The sequence below is a fragment of the Ptychodera flava genome, chromosome 21 (genome assembly GCF_041260155.1).
Source record: "Ptychodera flava strain L36383 chromosome 21, AS_Pfla_20210202, whole genome shotgun sequence".
Lineage (NCBI taxonomy): Eukaryota > Metazoa > Hemichordata > Enteropneusta > Ptychoderidae > Ptychodera > Ptychodera flava.
Genome location: NC_091948.1, coordinates 32,227,060 through 32,244,970, shown reverse-complemented (window position 1 = coordinate 32,244,970; position 17,911 = coordinate 32,227,060). Strand labels below are relative to the sequence as shown.

General features: G+C 35.8%; 1 protein-coding gene across 3 annotated transcripts in view; it reads left to right on the top strand.

The window, feature by feature from the left end:
- LOC139122042 (adhesion G-protein coupled receptor V1-like) overlaps window positions 1-17,911 on the top strand; it is a 95,981-nt gene that overhangs the window by 32,198 nt on the left and 45,872 nt on the right. For all 3 annotated transcript variants that reach the window (XM_070687407.1, XM_070687408.1, XM_070687406.1), the window contains 30 exons: window positions 51-224; window positions 840-1,028; window positions 1,370-1,464; window positions 1,802-1,980; window positions 2,309-2,475; window positions 2,716-2,974; window positions 3,615-3,743; window positions 4,036-4,154; window positions 4,861-5,039; window positions 5,418-5,751; window positions 6,368-6,520; window positions 6,852-7,080; window positions 7,461-7,580; window positions 7,917-8,102; window positions 8,766-8,905; window positions 9,412-9,511; window positions 10,290-10,469; window positions 10,791-10,951; window positions 11,307-11,400; window positions 11,858-11,942; window positions 12,195-12,333; window positions 12,590-12,731; window positions 13,274-13,530; window positions 13,987-14,165; window positions 14,663-14,787; window positions 15,037-15,266; window positions 15,579-15,725; window positions 16,080-16,348; window positions 16,664-16,797; window positions 17,345-17,711. In XM_070687407.1, the coding sequence (XP_070543508.1) occupies window positions 51-224; window positions 840-1,028; window positions 1,370-1,464; window positions 1,802-1,980; window positions 2,309-2,475; window positions 2,716-2,974; window positions 3,615-3,743; window positions 4,036-4,154; window positions 4,861-5,039; window positions 5,418-5,751; window positions 6,368-6,520; window positions 6,852-7,080; window positions 7,461-7,580; window positions 7,917-8,102; window positions 8,766-8,905; window positions 9,412-9,511; window positions 10,290-10,469; window positions 10,791-10,951; window positions 11,307-11,400; window positions 11,858-11,942; window positions 12,195-12,333; window positions 12,590-12,731; window positions 13,274-13,530; window positions 13,987-14,165; window positions 14,663-14,787; window positions 15,037-15,266; window positions 15,579-15,725; window positions 16,080-16,348; window positions 16,664-16,797; window positions 17,345-17,711 (5,261 nt within the window). The remainder of the gene's footprint in view (window positions 1-50; window positions 225-839; window positions 1,029-1,369; window positions 1,465-1,801; window positions 1,981-2,308; window positions 2,476-2,715; window positions 2,975-3,614; window positions 3,744-4,035; window positions 4,155-4,860; window positions 5,040-5,417; window positions 5,752-6,367; window positions 6,521-6,851; window positions 7,081-7,460; window positions 7,581-7,916; window positions 8,103-8,765; window positions 8,906-9,411; window positions 9,512-10,289; window positions 10,470-10,790; window positions 10,952-11,306; window positions 11,401-11,857; window positions 11,943-12,194; window positions 12,334-12,589; window positions 12,732-13,273; window positions 13,531-13,986; window positions 14,166-14,662; window positions 14,788-15,036; window positions 15,267-15,578; window positions 15,726-16,079; window positions 16,349-16,663; window positions 16,798-17,344; window positions 17,712-17,911) is intronic.

Here is a 17,911-nt window from a genome sequence, read left to right as displayed (position 1 = left end):
AATTCTCCACCCAGTGTGAAGTTTGTAACTTTCCTACTCCCTATATCCAGGTAATCCGTGCAGGTGGTGCATTGGGTGAAGCTACGGTTGACTGGCAGGTGGAGACTCACCCTTCAAATCCACAAACCAACGTGACAGATGACCTACTGTTTCAGAATGGACAAGTTACATTTGCAGTAAACCAGTACAGTGCAAATATTGAGATTCAAATTCTCTCTGATGCTGTAAGTTTCCATCTGATATTTTGGATGATAGAAATTTGCTATACATGTCCTTACGGTGTATATTATCAACCAGGCATTAGTTTTACTACTGTAGTTATCTCTGTTTACTTGCTGATGTACAGTGGTTTTCATATATTGGACAGTTTAATTCCAGTTTCCTAAAACTCAATAAAATGATGAAATGACATCATTAAAATAAATTTACAATGATGTTAAATTGTATAAAAGCGACAGACGTGTTATGGAAGCATTTCTTGTTTTCAATGAGAATCACATTTTATCTTGCATTTGAGTGTCTCTCTACTACAGCATTAATTAAGGATATGTAAGGGATAAGGGTTGTTTTGCTTTTTAAACTTTCTGGACAAAAATACCAGCAATGTTAGATAATTTTTGTTGAGTGAATTTTGGCTGTTTGACAAGAAAACTGAACACATTAGTCAATGAAATCACAAGTTTCATGAAAATACGATATACAAACAATTCTTTCCTGATTAATGTTGTAAGAGTGAAATCATAGTACACTCACATTGACTCAACTCATAAAACCAGCAAAATAACATCTTTTTACTCTTCAAATCATTAAAATGAGATTTATCTCTTCTAAATTTCCAGATACCAGAGTTGGATGAAATATTCACCGTTGAGTTAACCAATCCCTCCAATGGTAGGCTTGGAGAAACCTCAAATCTTGTTGCTACAGTAACCGTTGCAGCCAATGATGATCCCTACGGTTCATTTGTATTCTCACCAATGTCACGACCTGTGATTACAGAGGAAGGAAACAGAAATGTCACCTTGAAGGTAAATCACAATGACATCATGTCATATACAGTGACCTATCAGTTATAACGTAAAAGGTATAAGACGTATCATATACAGAGACTGAAGAGATATAATCATGCATAATCAGACCTTACATTCTGGTGACTTATCTGAATCATGTACTGGTATATGTGTATAGGGGTTCAGGCTATAGAGGGTTACCTCTTAATGATTCATCATTATCAATATTTGACACAAACATTCTAACACTGACAGAATAAAATCAGACAGAAGGTGAGGCCCGATATTCAACAGAATATCCATCTTCTCTTGGAAGATTTCCATACAGCTATCATATGTTTTCTTTTTTCTTCCGATAGATTCTTCGTGAGTATGGTAAAGTTGGCGCAGTACGAGTTGAGTATGCCACCTTGAACCAGGGTGAAACTTTACCAAATCTGCCAACATTTACCAGGTATGTTGTTATGTCAACATTTCTTGTCAAGGAAGAGATATTAGCCATAGTTTAATGGTTATCAAGACTTGTGATGGCAAGTTTTGTCAAAATTTACATGCATACTCAGCACGTGATGTAGATTGTATTTCCTGCCAGAGGATGAAATTTTATAAAAACATTATTTTGTCAAAAGAATGCATTTGAAAAACAGGGGCTAACAAATTCAGTGAATGGATGAAATCAGTGTCTCCATGCCGGTAACTCCTTGAATAATGTAATATGAAACATAGGTCATGAGGTCTCATTTTGTATTTACGTTTTAAAGTTATCTGTCAATATCTCATTTTGCTTTCAGCCGAGCTAAAGAGTATGAAGACTTTATCCCAGTTCAGAGCTCAGTGGTTTTGCAGGATGGTCAAACAGAAGCTAATATACAGATTGATTTGTTGGATGATAGTATTCCTGAAATGTCTGAGTCTGTTTTCGTCTATATCACAGATGTGATTTTAATCAGCAACCCACAGAACAGACCAGGTGAGCATATGAATGGATGTACTATATTACACAGAGTTTGTATGCTGTAATGAATTGCTACAAGTTGGGCATTGGAAGCACACATACATAAGTTGGATTGGGTTTTAAAGTAACAACCAACCCGACTTGTTTTGAGTTAAAACTGACTTTAAGAGTGATACTGGCTGGAGTTTACATTTCTGGGAGCTTTGATAGTCTATTGTTGAGTTTCACATAAAAGGTAAGATAATCATGTATGGATATATTCACTGAAATTGTTAGCCTTTACCTATGTCTTATTAATTCTATTTTTTATGCTCCTCTGTATCTTTTTTCACACATGAAATAGTTGAAGGTTCACCAAGGATTGGTTTGGATAGCATTGCCCAGATTGCAATCATAGCAAATGACAATGCTAATGGAGTGTTACAGTTATCAAATACTGAGATATCAGTCAGTGAAGACCACAGAGGTCCATTCATCAATGTCACTAGAACTGCTGGCTCATTTGGAGAGGTAAAGTCATTTTTAGAACACATTAAATGTGTTTAGCGAATGATGGTGGAGTTTGAGAAATGATATTATGTGTTTTGTCAGACTTAGTGGTACATACAACTGATACCATATACTGGCATATGCAGAAAATCCAAGCTAAGATAAGACATTACATCTGTTTTCATAACCAATCAAATTAATCCTTACAAAATACTTTACATCCCAACAATGAATCTAACTATTTTTGTTTTTCATTGGCAGATTACAGTAAGATTCCAGGTGGTTCCTGTAACAGCCCAGGCTGGTATTGACTACAGCGTTTCATCTTCTGATGTCATTCTACTGAGTGGTGAAACTTACAAAGGAGTACCAGTTGATATCATTGATGATAGCATCCCTGAGATGGACGAGACCTTTGAGATCAGACTTCTTGATCAGATCACTGGGGGCGCTGTGTTGGGATCTCCAACCACTGCCACCATCACAATATTGCCATCAGATGATCCTAATGGAAGATTTGGTAATAACACAGTTTAACTACCATAGTTCATTCAGTTTCTTGCTACTACAAATAGCTTTAAATTTGTCTTGTGCTAGTGGAGGCAAAGTACAGGATATTGAAATGCATTGTGGTTAAAAAGTTTACTTCTAATCATAGCAAGAGTTCAAGATTGTGGTCTTATAAATACATGTAATCAATTTCATGGCAAAAAGTTCTATTTTTTCAACAGTTTAAGCAGTTTTGGTATGAAATTCCTGAATAATCTAAACTTGACTGTAAATTCCATGATGTTGTTCAAGATGTTGTATAGTGGCATTTACTCACATGTCATGCATTGCTTAAGTTTATTTATTTGTTAGTAATTGTCATTCATACAATTTAGAAATGAAACAGTAGCCAGTATGCTAGCTCTGATCATATTCCTAATGGGATAAGTGTGTTATCCCTCTGAAAGTCAAACATTTAAAGGCAACAGAAAAGTATTCATTAATTACAAATGCATGAATGAGTATCATTTGAATATGCAAATGCAAATCTGATGGTAAGAGTCTATTAGAAATATTGCATATTCTTGTACCTCAATCCTGCACTATGTGTCACTATCAATCTGTAACTGACAGCCATGTTGTAATGGTGTATTTTTATCATTTTGACGTAGACTTTGCATTCACAAACACTTTGGTTGAAGAACCCCAACAAGGTGAAAGCAGAATATTGAATGTAACTGTTGTCAGAGGTGGTGGTACTGCTGGTGTTGTGGCCGTTGAGTGGCAAGCTACTCTCAATGGTAAGTCACTCTTTCAAGGGCTTTTTTCAAAACAGTATTACAGTTCATCTTGAGACTGATTGTATGACAAGTAATGAGGTAGGAATGATGCTATATTTGGAATTCAAATTGAACTTGTAGTCAGCTGATTAGACAACTATAGCACAGAGTCATTGAATGAAAATATGAGATAACCAAGTCAAAACAGCACAATCTTGATCTTTCTTAGTGTCTATGAGTGTGACATTTATAATGACAAAAAATCAAATATGTTGCTGTTTTCATTATATTTTTCATATCACCGTATTTTCAGGATATCTGGCATCAGAAGACGTTAGGCCCACTGGTGGTGTCATGTATTTTCTATCTACAATGACACATGAAACATTCCGACTTGAAATTTTAGCGGATGATGTACCAGAGGAGAGAGAGGTTAGAAATCTTTGTAACATTTGAGTTTTCTTCTGAAAGACTTCCTCCTTTCCATCTTTCCCAGCTTACTTCTGGATATTTAATTTGCCAAGCAAATTTCCTTGATATCTGTAGTGGTGTTACAGTATTCCAAAATGTTATATATCTTCTGTTTCTGTGGCAGCTAGATTTACTGGGTGTGACCACAAGCATTAAGGCTACATAGATTTTCTGATGCTGATGATTTGAGAAAGTGACACAAAACATAGATTTATCAGAAGTCATCAAAGCTGACAGTTGTTTATGATTTATCATTAACTTGAATTGATTAATGGTGTAAGGGATACAAATTTTAAATTTGATCACAAACAAATTGGCTTCACATTGCTGTATTTGCTCTAGTGCTACATCGTTAAATCTCATTGAAATACTTGACTGTGCTCTCTGTTTATTTTGATCCGTGAACAAACATGCATTTGAGACTGTCACATCACTTGCAATGCCAACCTGGTAAAACATTGATCATGAAATCTTATTTTATTCTATTTTATTTTCAAAAATCTGATACTTGTATTTTTTGAGTGTAGTACTATTCCATTGTTTATAATTAATGTTTAGCAAATCAATGTTGTTCCAAGGTAGCACACACACACTGGGGTGTAATGGTATTTCAGGAAACATGTACTGGTTGGTCTTTGATAAATGCATATATTTCTTCATTGAAAAGGAAATTAAGTTGACTCTGATGAGCGCCACCAGTGGTGGTGTTATTGGACCCCAGTCAGAAGCCACTGTTACCATAGAGGCCAATGATAATCCACATGGTATAGTAGAGTTTGCAGACATGAAGAATGTTGTAGTGGAAGAGGAAGGCAATTCTGTGGCTAATATCAGAGTTAATAGAAGGTGAGTTTTTCTACTGAGAACTCTTCTTTTTGAAATTAAAATTATTTTGAATGTAGTGTAATCTTTAGTTTCAGAAGCCTTGACTTCATTTTCAGGTCATATGACCTTCATCTGTTCAGATGTCCCAATTAGGAAGAGTTACAAATAAAAATTTTTGTCAATGTTGTGGAGTACTGACTATTTCTATTGTGCTGTGACAAAAATTCCATGAATTAAACAAAGTTATTTACTAGTACTGGTATTTCAAATGGGTGTTATGAATGATAATGATTTATACCTGTCTTTAAGACAGGAACTAGTTGTGCAGAAATTCATGTAATGTTTAAAAACAATATTAGCTTCTTGATATAATTAATTATTCAACTTGGTCCATCGCAGCCATGGTACATTTGGAGATTTAGAAGTCTTCTACAGTACGAAGGAAATAGACCTCGTAACAGCTGCCACAAAAGGTGGCCAGTCCCTCCTTGACTACTACCTGTCACCCCTACAAGGCAGCATGGTGGGACAGCCCAAGAATTTCATTGATGTCAGTCAGGCTTCCTTTCCCCTCGGAGAATGTGCCGGAAGATGTATCAAGGAAAAGGCTTGTGCGTCTTTTGAGTTCAGGGATGACAGTGGTAACATTGACTGTTTGTGGTCGCTATATGCTGATAGTACATCATTTGACTCATCAACTGGGTTCTTTTATTATGTCAAGGATATGAATAAGGTAACAATTATCAGTCATCAGTGTGTTTGTTTGTTTGTCTCAATTATCCTAATACCAAATTTGTATCTATCAATTGATCAATCAAGCAAATGAATTTCTATATAGTGCCCAATTCCAAATGCAATGGTGTTCAATGGCACTTTACAGAGTAAGAGTTATTTAGTTTGTTCTACGAAACAGAAAAGTTTTGATGTTCTTCTTGAAAGTATCAAGAACTGGTGACTGGCGCACTTCTGATGGGACATTGTTCCAACAGAGGAGCAGTGTGTAGTTTACTCTTGTACGTTGCATAGTGTGAACATGTTCAGAAAATGTCATTTCTTTAAAATACATGTACTTTTCTTACGTACAGTACATGCATTTGAATGGAGAGCAATTACTGTTGTCGTCACATTTACATTGATTCCCATCATCACATAATTTTTTACTTTATTTAAGCTTTTCAAAACTATTTTAGTCTGAAACTTACCATGTAGCTCAACTGAAAAAGAACAGTATTTCTGTGTAAGGATATAGCCACCCTAGCTCATACCCATCACAGTGACCAGTGAACCAGTGGACATCACTTATATTTTTCAATCACAATAAAATTCATCAAAACTTGATCTTTCTGTAGGTACAACCATTGTATGATGGTCAGGCAGAAGCCGGAGTTGACTTTGCTCCGGTTAACACAGGATCATTCCAGATTCCCGATGGTTCAAATCATGGATATGTTAGTGTTGTCATCCTTAATGATTCTATTCCGGAGTTGGATGAAACATTCCAGGTAGGAAATGACCTCTTTTATAACTTATTATCATATTTTAAATGATGAATCATATTTCTTCATTGTTTATAAGATGCATGATCATTGCACTTCCCATCATAGTTTGGATAATTTACTCACTCTACTGAATGCAAATTTACAGTATGAATGTTAATAGTTAAATCAAATTGCACTGAAAATTAACAGATTATTCATGGCAATACTTTTTTTAAGTCTGTGTGATTTCATTCAGAGAATGTATCATTTTGTTATTTATTAGTAATACATTGAGGGATTTTATTAGAGTTGTACGTCTTGTTTGAAGTTGATTCTCATGATATCTATTTTACAGGTGAAGCTTGAAAATGTGAGACTAGTTGACCTGATCCCACTACCACAGAACCAAGCTCAGCTTGGACAACTCACAGAGGCTGACGTTGTCATTGGTGGTAATGATGATGCTAATGGTGTGTGGAGAATTTACAGCAGTAGTCCAGATGCTACTGACAATGGCCAGGCTATTGCTGTTGTAGAAAGAGATGGGCTATCAGTGAGTGTGGAGTTGGTTGTTGAAAGAACAGGTAAAGAAAATACTGTGTTATGAATCTGTATTTATAATGCACTCAGAGATTTTGTAATGTGGCAAAATAACAATGACTAAATTAGTTCTTTGCAAGGTAATATGTGAATCTACCAAAATCAAATCCAGTGTTCAAATATCTAAGAGGCTGGTATTGTATTACACATTATTTAATTTGATGGACACAAATTGTCTCAATATTGAAAACTATCGGCAAAATTCAGTGTAATAAATTACATTTTCATCACAGTGTTCACAGAAGACAGCTCAGAAATAGCATGGTCAGAAATGACACAATTGAAACAATTATGATATGTGTCACATTACACAAGTGCTAACTCTCTAAATGAAAGAATTTCTACCCATTTCTTTTGATGTCAGGTGGGGCTATTGGTGATGTGTCTGTATCCTGGCATGTATCAGGTGGTACTGCCACTGATAATGAAGATTACATAGCAGATGGTGCTACATTGACATTTGCTCCTAGAGAAAGAAGACAAGGTATGCAACAAGTCTCTTACATTTTGTGTGATACTTTGCCAGAGGTTATCATTCAAGGAGGACTGCTTATTGAGAATTAAGTTCTGAACTGTGTTACTGACACATGTTTTGGAACCTTGGCCTCGGCAAAGTTAAAGCTACAATTATTATAATTATATATTTATATTTATAAAACTGCACCAAATACTTGGAGAAATTATATCGGAAGAGAAGAGTATATCAAGAGTACTGTTATTCATAAATTTTTATTCTACCATTTACTTATATTTTTCCACTTTTACATTGAAGTTCATCGAATAGAATAGTCATATAATTTTGTGTTTATGTCTTTTTCAGAAATCACAATCAGTATCCGAGATGACGCAATACCTGAGGAGAATGAAAGTCTGATAGTTGAATTGTACAACCCTGGTGGTGGCAGTGTTCTCAGTCCAAGGAGTTCTGTCAATGTTGTCATCTTAGCCAATGACAATGTAGCTGGTCTACTCCAATTTACTGTGCTCTCATACATTGTTAAAGAAGGTCAGTAAAGTATTAGCAAGTACTGTCAACCAAATAGACATCAAATTCATATTTCTAAAAGTTAGTTTCATGAAGCTGAATTAAGCATTTTATCAGCCACAAGTAAACCTTTCATCAGGTGGTATGGTGTATCACCAAATTATTGTCTCTGCCAATTGATATTTTTGCAGTGTTACAATCGAAGTAAACTGAAATGTTCAGTAAGCCAAATTGAATGATTGAGAAGAGAATACTGAAATCATAGTGCAATGCTTTGCACTGATTTTAAACTTTTTAAAAGAAAGTGATTCTTAGAAAGAGTTAGATGATGATATCAAAAACTATGCTGTAATCTTGTGATGAAAATTTGGAAGAAATGGATGTTTTCAATGAAAGTTGTACAACTATGAAATGGGAAGTAAGAGTACAGCTGATTTCATTTCAAAACTGATCTCCGGAATGAAAGTGGCTGAAATGGCTTATCATTAAGTGACTTCCCATAAATGGATGATTCAGAAATGATCCATATTGCAACAACACTTCCTGAAGGATCAGTGAAGAGGCGTGATGTTCATTATCTCTGTGGAAGTTGATTCCCTATTACAGAATCAATATCAAATGAAATTTTCACTTGTAATAAATTTTAAAATACACAAACCAATGATATAAATGATATGATTTCAGGTGATCGGTTTGATGTGACTGTGGAAAGATCAGCCCCAGCTAAAGGCACAGTTCATGTTGGTTGGGTGATTGAGGGTGTCAGCAATCACATTCCAGAAAACAACTTCCAAGAAACCAACGGAACACTGACATTTGCTGAGGTATGAAAGTTTAAACAGCAAATGTCCTCCACTATATATTTCATATCCTGTATGTTATGCTGTGACCTCATCTATATCATGATATGCCTTGTGAACTCAACCATGGACCTGTTTTATGTTAATCCATGTGTAAATATAACTGTATATCATATTTTACCCATTGGGTTTTTAGTGTATGCGGATAGTTAGTTTATATTTGGTGTTTTACTAGAAATTATTGTAAGTTTTGTTTATCTTTTCTGTCTGTACAAATTGTAGTTGAAGGTACGGTCTAGTTAATAATCACTTTCTATTCATGTGTCAAGGTTCTGAATTACATTACTGAATTCAAATCAGAGTGTATATCAATGTTCTTACACTCCAATGTCTTCGTAAGTCAAGTGCATCTTCAAGTGATTATTAAAATGCATGCAAAGACATTGTTCAGGTCTGATGATTTGACTGTTCAATGGACAGCATATCTTTGATCGTATGCTCTGATGTTTATCATCTTCATGACATTTTAGGGTCAAACTATTCAAGTAATCACCATCCATGCGCTGACTGATGAGACTCCAGAAGTCAATGAAGAATACACAATAAAACTGACACAACCTGTAACTGAAGGTGAGAAAATAGTACAATATAAGTTAATAATAAAATATGTATGTACCACCGGTGCTCTTGCGAATTCAAAAGTTGATAGGAAATTGTAAGATTTTGTCACAAGGACTTCTCAAAGCTGGCATCATTATTTTTCAATAATAGAAACCAAAATTAAGTTTCTCCGATTGGAGGAGTGCTGGAATTTTCAATTGTTATTTTCACTTTCCAAGTATTTGCTTGCTTTCTGTATCCTTTAACACAATTACAGAATGGAAATTATTTTATCCTGTGTTCCAAGGGTAGCAGAATTGATGTGAGGTTCTTACCCTCTCAGGCTTGAACCCCTATATATTGGGATAATTCAGCTATGCTACCAGGAAGTCTAGCATGAAGTGCAGTATGCACCTCGAAATTGAAAGACTGCTTAAACTTTCCATGAAGAAACTTTACACAGTTCTATTTTGAAAATATAGATAAAAATCAGGGGTCTCATTTTCAAAATATAGTACTGAATAAATAAATTACCCAATATTTACTAACAATTGAAATTCAAAATGGCAGCCAACCCTGTGTTAACTCAATAGGGAAAAGTTTAATTTTTGATCATCACAAAAATAGGCTGGTGAAAATTTTATTTAGTCCTTGAGCTTCAAAATGAGCACCCACAAGTTGTAGACCGAAAAAAATGTGGAAAAGTTTGAGGCTCTAAATTTCTGTTCCTGACGTGCATTCTATCTGAAAGGGTTTAAAATTTTAAGTAATTTTGTATTGATTGACTTTTTTGATCAATATACAATAGGAGTTGCTGAGACAGGAGCAGCTGGTCTTGATGAACAAGGTTCTACAGCAAGTATTACCATAGAAGCCAGTGATGAACCCTATGGTATATTTGTATTTACACCGGGATCTACCAGATTAAATACAGATGAATCTGATTCCGTCATTGAACTCATTGTAGAAAGGAAATTTGGCTCCATTGGTAAGTTACAATCTTAACTTTTTGTTTATAATTTCAAAATTCAGTGTTGGTGAAAATCAAAACCTTTGACAGGTGTCTGTATAGTCTGTGTTCTACAAGTTTGTCTGAGGCTCAGTGATTATTCCAAACCAAAAAACGGTTGAAGCTTTGTAGAAGTACTGCTGTAAACAGGAGTGCAAGAGTTGATACAATGTATCATAACCAGACCTCATGAGAAATGATTGGAAATTACTGCATTATGCACATACAAGTCACTTTAGGAAAGAAATGTCAATACTATGATGAGGTGCTAAGGAGTGTGTATCATTAATTGTTTTGCAGGAAATGTGAGAATTTTCTATGAAATTCTTGGTGGAACAGTAGAACCGCAAAATCCATCAACCAGTCTTGCTTCTCCCAATGTGGATTTCATACCAGGAACAGGGTTTATTGAATTTGAGGAAGGTGTTTTGAATCAACCAATCCAAGTACAAATTTTGGAGGTAAGAATTCTGCAGTTCATCCCTTTATTTTGGGATGAATTCAGACTCTGAATGGTTGTAATGTGAAATCTTTGTCAAATCAGAATAGAAATAGTTTGTCACTTCTGTTGAGTGAGCAATGAAATGACTTCTAGTTTAGTAGGGACAAAAATTCATCAGTCAATACTGGCAGTGGATATGACAAACAAAGGCTACATCACCAGGTTGAACACTAGCCACTTTGGTATATGCTAAATATTTAAATGAAAAGTTTAAGAAATCAGGATTGACAAGTTCACCCATGCATATTTTCAGTTCTTGAGTTACTATTTCACAGGACAGTTAATAATCTATTCAATTTAATTCATTTTCAAAGGACACCACACCTGAATTAGATGAAGTCTTCCTGGTCAATCTGACATCTGTGATGCTAATGAGTGCAACAACCACTGACACTCCTCCTAAACTTGGTAAGTGCAATGATAATACAAACCTGCATGGTAACTCTCATTCATTATGATCTCGGATTATCATTTATTGACCAATAATGATGTGCTATCTATGCCTAGACTACACATTGTAGACCTACCAAAGCAATACCCACAATTGTGGATATGTTCATTGCAACTTCAATGACAATTATGATTTATGAAGTTTAATAGTATGTATTCACATTCACTTATTGTATGTGCTCTGTAAAAAGTTACATTGGCTCAGTTCCTTGTAAAATTTGGTTTTCAACAGCTAAATTCATGGCAAATTTGTTGAGAATCATAAAAAATCATCATGATAATTTGAAGATACATTTTACAATTGTATATGTGTTGATATAAAATGACACATAGAAGATACAGTTACCTCATACATACATGTACATAAAACATATTAAATGAAGGACCTACATGTATGTTTATTTCCTTGTTTCAGGTCGTACAGACACCTTAGCTCAAGTCACTATCTATGCCAATGATGGAACTCAAGGAGTGGTTAAGTTTGCAAACAGCTCTGCAAGGTAAGCCACTAGCTAATTCAAATCTTATTCAGCAATATCTCTGGCTACCCATAGCTCTGCGTGACACTGACTATATAGGAAACAGAAACATCATGAAAAATTCATGTAATAGAAATGATCAGGGCTGCAAAGATGTGCAACCACTTTTAACATTGTGAAATGTGAATTGATGGTTCTAGGTGTTTTTTCATGACAAGTTGATACAGTATAGTGAAATTTACCTAGATGTATAATTCTTTTTTTTTCATACAGAATAACCGTGAATGAAGGCAACATGAACATCTCTCTGACTGTTGAACGCACACAAGGCACATATGGCGTTGTAACTGTATTCTGCTATACACAACCTTTAGAGGCAGATAGAGGACTGGATTACAGATTCATTGACAAGGTAACCACTCAGTCATTGTCTTAGGTTTTTATTGCAGTTGCTAAGGCTATGAAGGGACAATGTAAGCCCTCTCTTTAAATGCTGCTCATTGATCAGTTCAGTGTCAGCATGAATACAGATGAATGATATTCTTATAATTGTGTCAGAATATCTCCTGATTTCTTCATCTCTTTGAAATGTATCTATGGCTGTGACTCGTAGAAACAGTCACATACTGCAGATTCATTCTCCTTATGCTACCGTCTATTCTTTCAAGGTATTGACATTTGGTGACGGTGAAAACATGAAAATCATCACTGTTGAAATCTTTGAAGATAACATCCCAGAGGATGATGAAGTATTTGAAGTTATTTTGGATAATCCCAACTTTGGACTTGAACTTGGCAGTCCTAGCAGAGGTAAGGGTACATCCCAGTTCAGGTATATAAGAGTACTTGAAATTGACAAGTGTGGGGCCAAAGTGAGGGCCCTCACAATAGATGTGTGGGTTATAGTCAGTGCGTGAAGTGAGGGCCCTTACATTATTATTAGTGTGGGTCAAAGTGAGGGCAGGAGTGAGGGACACCGTGAACCAATCAAAGTCAAGCTTAGACACGCCAAGAACAAGAGTTACCAGCCAGTCACCTCCCCTGTTAGATTTCCCTCTGCTAAGCCATTCAGTAAGACATGCTGTCAATGAGGGATGACCATTCTGATTATAAATACACTTACTGTAGTCACAGATTCAAATTTGAAGCTCATTCCATTCCAAGTATCCAATGTGACAATATTTCAAACAGTGATACTTTGTATCTTTCAGTGATGAGTTCTCTCTCTAAACCCTTGCATACTTTGGTTTAATAAGATAAATAGGAAGTTATTATAAAACCTGGGTGTAGTAGAAATACAAGCGTGTAATGGGATGGCTTGTGAGTAACATTTTGTTTGTTTGTTTGAACAGCCTCCATCACCATCCTCTCCAATGATGACGCATTTGGCATTGTATCTTTTGCAACTTTCACAAACCTCACCATCTATGAGCCGACTGTCACCAGTTCAGCAGACAGTGTTGCCAGGTTTACTGTTGTCCGAGATAGAGGATCATTCCAGGAAATACAGGTTCCGTTTAAAGTCCTACACCTGGATGGAAGTGAAGGAGTAACTGATGTCTTACCAGTTGAAGGTTTTATCACCTTTGAAGCCAATATTGATACAACAGTGAGTTTTACAACTGCTTTATATTTTTATCCTCTGTATCGGCATAGTTCATAAAAGTGTACATGACTTTGTGGCTGACATGTTTTAAAGATACGTAATGTACAAATACTCAAAAAAACCATGTTCCGTTTGATCCAAAATGCATTGGAAAACATAAAAGGTGCAGAGTTAATAAGAAACATACAAGTATTTCCATGAAAATAAAAGGAAAAAAGTCTGATAATTCTAGACTCCATGGTTTAAACCTCTAACCCTCATTTCTGTGTAGAAGTCCAACATTGCCATAGGAAAAAATGACATTGGGCCAAGCAATGGTGATATATGGGTTAAAAATTTTCCCTTTGTATGTATGTCTCAAATCATGCAGCTTTACATAATTGTGCATTGTACTGTAATCCTGTTTGACAGATATTTGAAGTTCTCTACGTTGACATAAAATCATGTCTCTTTGACCAGGTTCTGGAGATTTCAGCCATACGTGATGAAGAGCCAGAGTTAGATGAAGGTTTTGTTGTTAGATTACTGACACCGACTGGAGGAGCAATCCTAGGATATCCAACAGTTGCATACATCAATGTTGCTGATAATGATGCTCCATATGGTCTGATACAGATCTATCCGTACGCACTGCCAGGGTAAGTTTCCTCCAGTAATCAGAGATTACTATCTTGGATGTACCGGTAGTATCTGTAATTTGCTAAAAAACAGCCATACTTTGTGTTTTTGAACAATTCCACATATGAACCTAGATCCCAGCAAAGAAGTCATATCATAAAGCATTTATTAAGCATCTTGAAAACATTACAAACTCAGTATGAAGCATACAAATGATAAAAATAGCATACTCTTGACACTTTTCAGTAATATTAACAAGATATATTAGCTTTTGTAATTTAATGTGACAAACAAGGTAATTATGATAGTTTCAACTTCAATTTTCAATTGAATCAGAATTGTCTTTTTATTCCAAGGATTTTTAATGAAAGTGTAACCCAAAGGTGATCTTGACTTCATGCACCTCAACATTCCAAGCATGTCTCAAAACAACAACAAAACAACCATAGTTTCATAGAATAGGCTGAGTAAGATCCTTCACATGATGAATTGTTCAATTATCATTTTGTCTTTGCAGTGCAACATCAGTGAATGTTGAGGAGGATGCTGGCACTGCATTCTTCACAGTGTACAGAGCTAGAGGTACACTAGACACTGTCAGTGTTCAATGGCAGACTATGCCTGGATCTGCTACAGCTCTCAGTAAGTGATTCCTATGCCTTTTAGTTCTTTTCACCATCAAAAGGAATTCCAATTTCCATATTTTGCGGTGGTTAAAAATCTGATAATAATCCATTGTACATTCCAAAACAATACGAAGAATGCCATTTACATGATTGTTACTATATACAAGCAATGACACACAGGTATATTTCTAATTCAAGTAATTTCACATGTTTCACACCATATTCTGATCAAGATATTTTTCTTCATTTCTTCTGTACTTGTTAGGTGGTTCTGCATTGACTGAATTGTCTGTTGTACAAACATTGCAAGGGTATGGCATTCGTAGTTGGCACAGCTTTTCAATGGGGTCAGATCAGTATCTGGTTTTGATCAATAATGCTAACGTTGGACCTCTGACAACTGAAGTTGGCAGTGATGGCTCAGCCAGTGACAACATGACAAGCATCTACAACTCTGTGCTGTATGTGTGGCAAGGACAGTTTGTCCCTCTACAGGTGAGAAATAATTAACTTTCTTTTTTCTTACTTGTTCGTACTGGAGTTGTCCCTCTATATTTAAGGAAATTTACTCTGTTTTTACAAACATTTCAAGGGTTTGAAACACATATCTGTATGTTACTGCATGAAGTGATTTATTCTTGACCAATCCGATACAGTTTTTAAAATACTGTAAGTTTGTTTTTCTTCCTTATAGGTAGCATGTTAACATTTTTCCATTGTGGTGAAAAAGTGATGCACTTTTTTGTTAGCTGTCTGTGGCCTCTGTTTGAATGACTCAATAACCTTTGTTTGTATTTGCTATATCAGGCAATTGAAACTGATGGTGGAATAAAGGCAGCAACAACAATGATAGGGGGCGCTATGTATCTGGCCGTTGCTAACCATGGTAGTATCGGCAAATACAGAACCTCTTCAAGGATTTACAGCGTAGGAATTAGTGGCACCTTGACTTTGGTAGGTAGATTTCTCACACTTGAATTGTCTATTGTGACTGTGCACTTCTAAGAGTCAAAAATGTACAACGTAGAAAGCTGATTGAAAAGAAATGTCATACCTGAAGTAATTTTATGACTCCTGTCTGAACCCGTTAAATGCAAGGCCCATTTCGATCATTCAAATTAATGCAAACGTTGTGCTTAAAGCAAGTAGAATCCTATCATTTTAAATTAAAAGTTTCTGATACAAGTTAATTCACACCATTTTGAGATTTATAGATTAAAATTGAATAATCTCCGTCGGATATAATTCCAATAAATTATCCTTAGTGACTTTTGAATTTTAAAACCTGTATGATTTATCCATTTCCAGATCCAAGATATCCCAAGTGATGGCGCCAGTGATGTCACTTTCTTCACTGTGGGTGTTGAAACTTACCTCATCATCACCAATGAAATAGACAACAATGATGTCACCACAATAAGCTCCCAGGTGTTGCTATGGAGTGGGTCACAATTTGTCCAGTCTCAGTTGCTGAGCACTTCAGGGGCCGTTGGTGTCACTGCTTTCAAGATTGGTGGTGCAACCTACGTAGCAGTTGCCAATAGATATGACTCCTCTAAAGCCTCTCTCGAGACAAAGTACGTAACTTTGGTCAGATTTCTGTAAATGAATCATACACATGTACATAGCTTATTCCAATGATACCCTTTCAGAATGTCTTGCAGGAGTCTCCATTCAGTGACAAAATACTCAAATACTAGTAAATGGGGAAAAAATGTTAAAAATGCTTGTTATATGAATTGATAGACATCTCACTTTACCTGACTTTGAATGCATGAAATCATATGCAAATGTTTCATGATATAACAAGACTATGAAACTTTTTTACATGTCGGCAATTATCCAGTTCTCTTCAATTTGCCAAATTGTCTTGTGTGTTTTTTTACCCATAGTTCCATGTTGTATAAATGGAGCAACAATCGCTTGGAAGAGTATCAGTCCATTGCAACCAGGGGAGCCACTGATGTGATTTCATTCACCATTGGAGTGGATACCTATCTTGTCTTCACCAACAGCAGAACAAATGGTAAGGAAAAGTCACATACATGTGGTACATTAATGGGTTATTGTCTAATTTTACTCGTCTACTCTATTATTCATGGACGGGGCAGGTTTTGGAAACTGTATGGTTGTCTATAAGTCAAAATTTGTGGATTTTCCTTGATAGTAGAGTGTACAAAGGTGCATATCTAAGGCTGAATTCAGCAATACCGGTATACAAAGTGGGATGTGAATCTAGCATTCTTGATGTGATAAGAGATTGGTTCAAAGTCTCCTTGAGGACAAGCTGAGCATAAGCTAAGTATTTCAGTTTGGAGGTGCATACCACCTCAACACAGCAAGTAGATGTTCCATATTATTAATGTAGCTTTTTTAGTTTCAGTTCCAGAGTTATTCTATGCATACCAGAATATATTTACAGTAATTACTTATATTCCCCTCGACATTCAAAGAGTGAATCGTGACCTTTAGCAATTTTAGGCTGTGTAATTTTAGAGATGACTGATATTTCAGTTTACAGAATCTGCATAAAGTAGACCAACAACATCAACATTACCTCTATTATCTTTCAGATGGCAGTACGGCTATTGATTCTGCAGTAATGAAATGGGAAATCACATCCCAGAGTTTCGTCAATTTCCAACAGTTGAGAACAAACAATGCCCAGTCGGTCAGTGCTTACACTGACAATGGTAATATGTACCTGAGTATTGGCAATGCCAGGGCTGATTCTACAATCTATGTGTGGAGAAACGTTCAGTTTGAGATATTACTATCAGCACCACCAGCTTTTGATCTGACACCAGTTACTGTAGATAGGAATGTCGGTGACCCTGTGACCCTGTTGGCATCTGCTAGCTATGGAGATGGCCAGTCACTGACAGTATCTTATATCTATCAGATAGTCAGTCTTGGAGAAGGATCTGATTACACCCCAAGGTAAGTAGGCTTAACCCTTTCATCACCATGGTTTGACCCAATCCCATTGTTTACAATGGTAAAGTTGGATATCTTCATAGGGAACTGGGGTGAAAGGGTTATGTCCTTAGCTGTGTATTCATCAGGGCCAAAATCAACCTTTATGATCAAATTCAAATCTTAAGAAAGCCTGCCAGCATTTTCTTAACTTTTGCAAAATC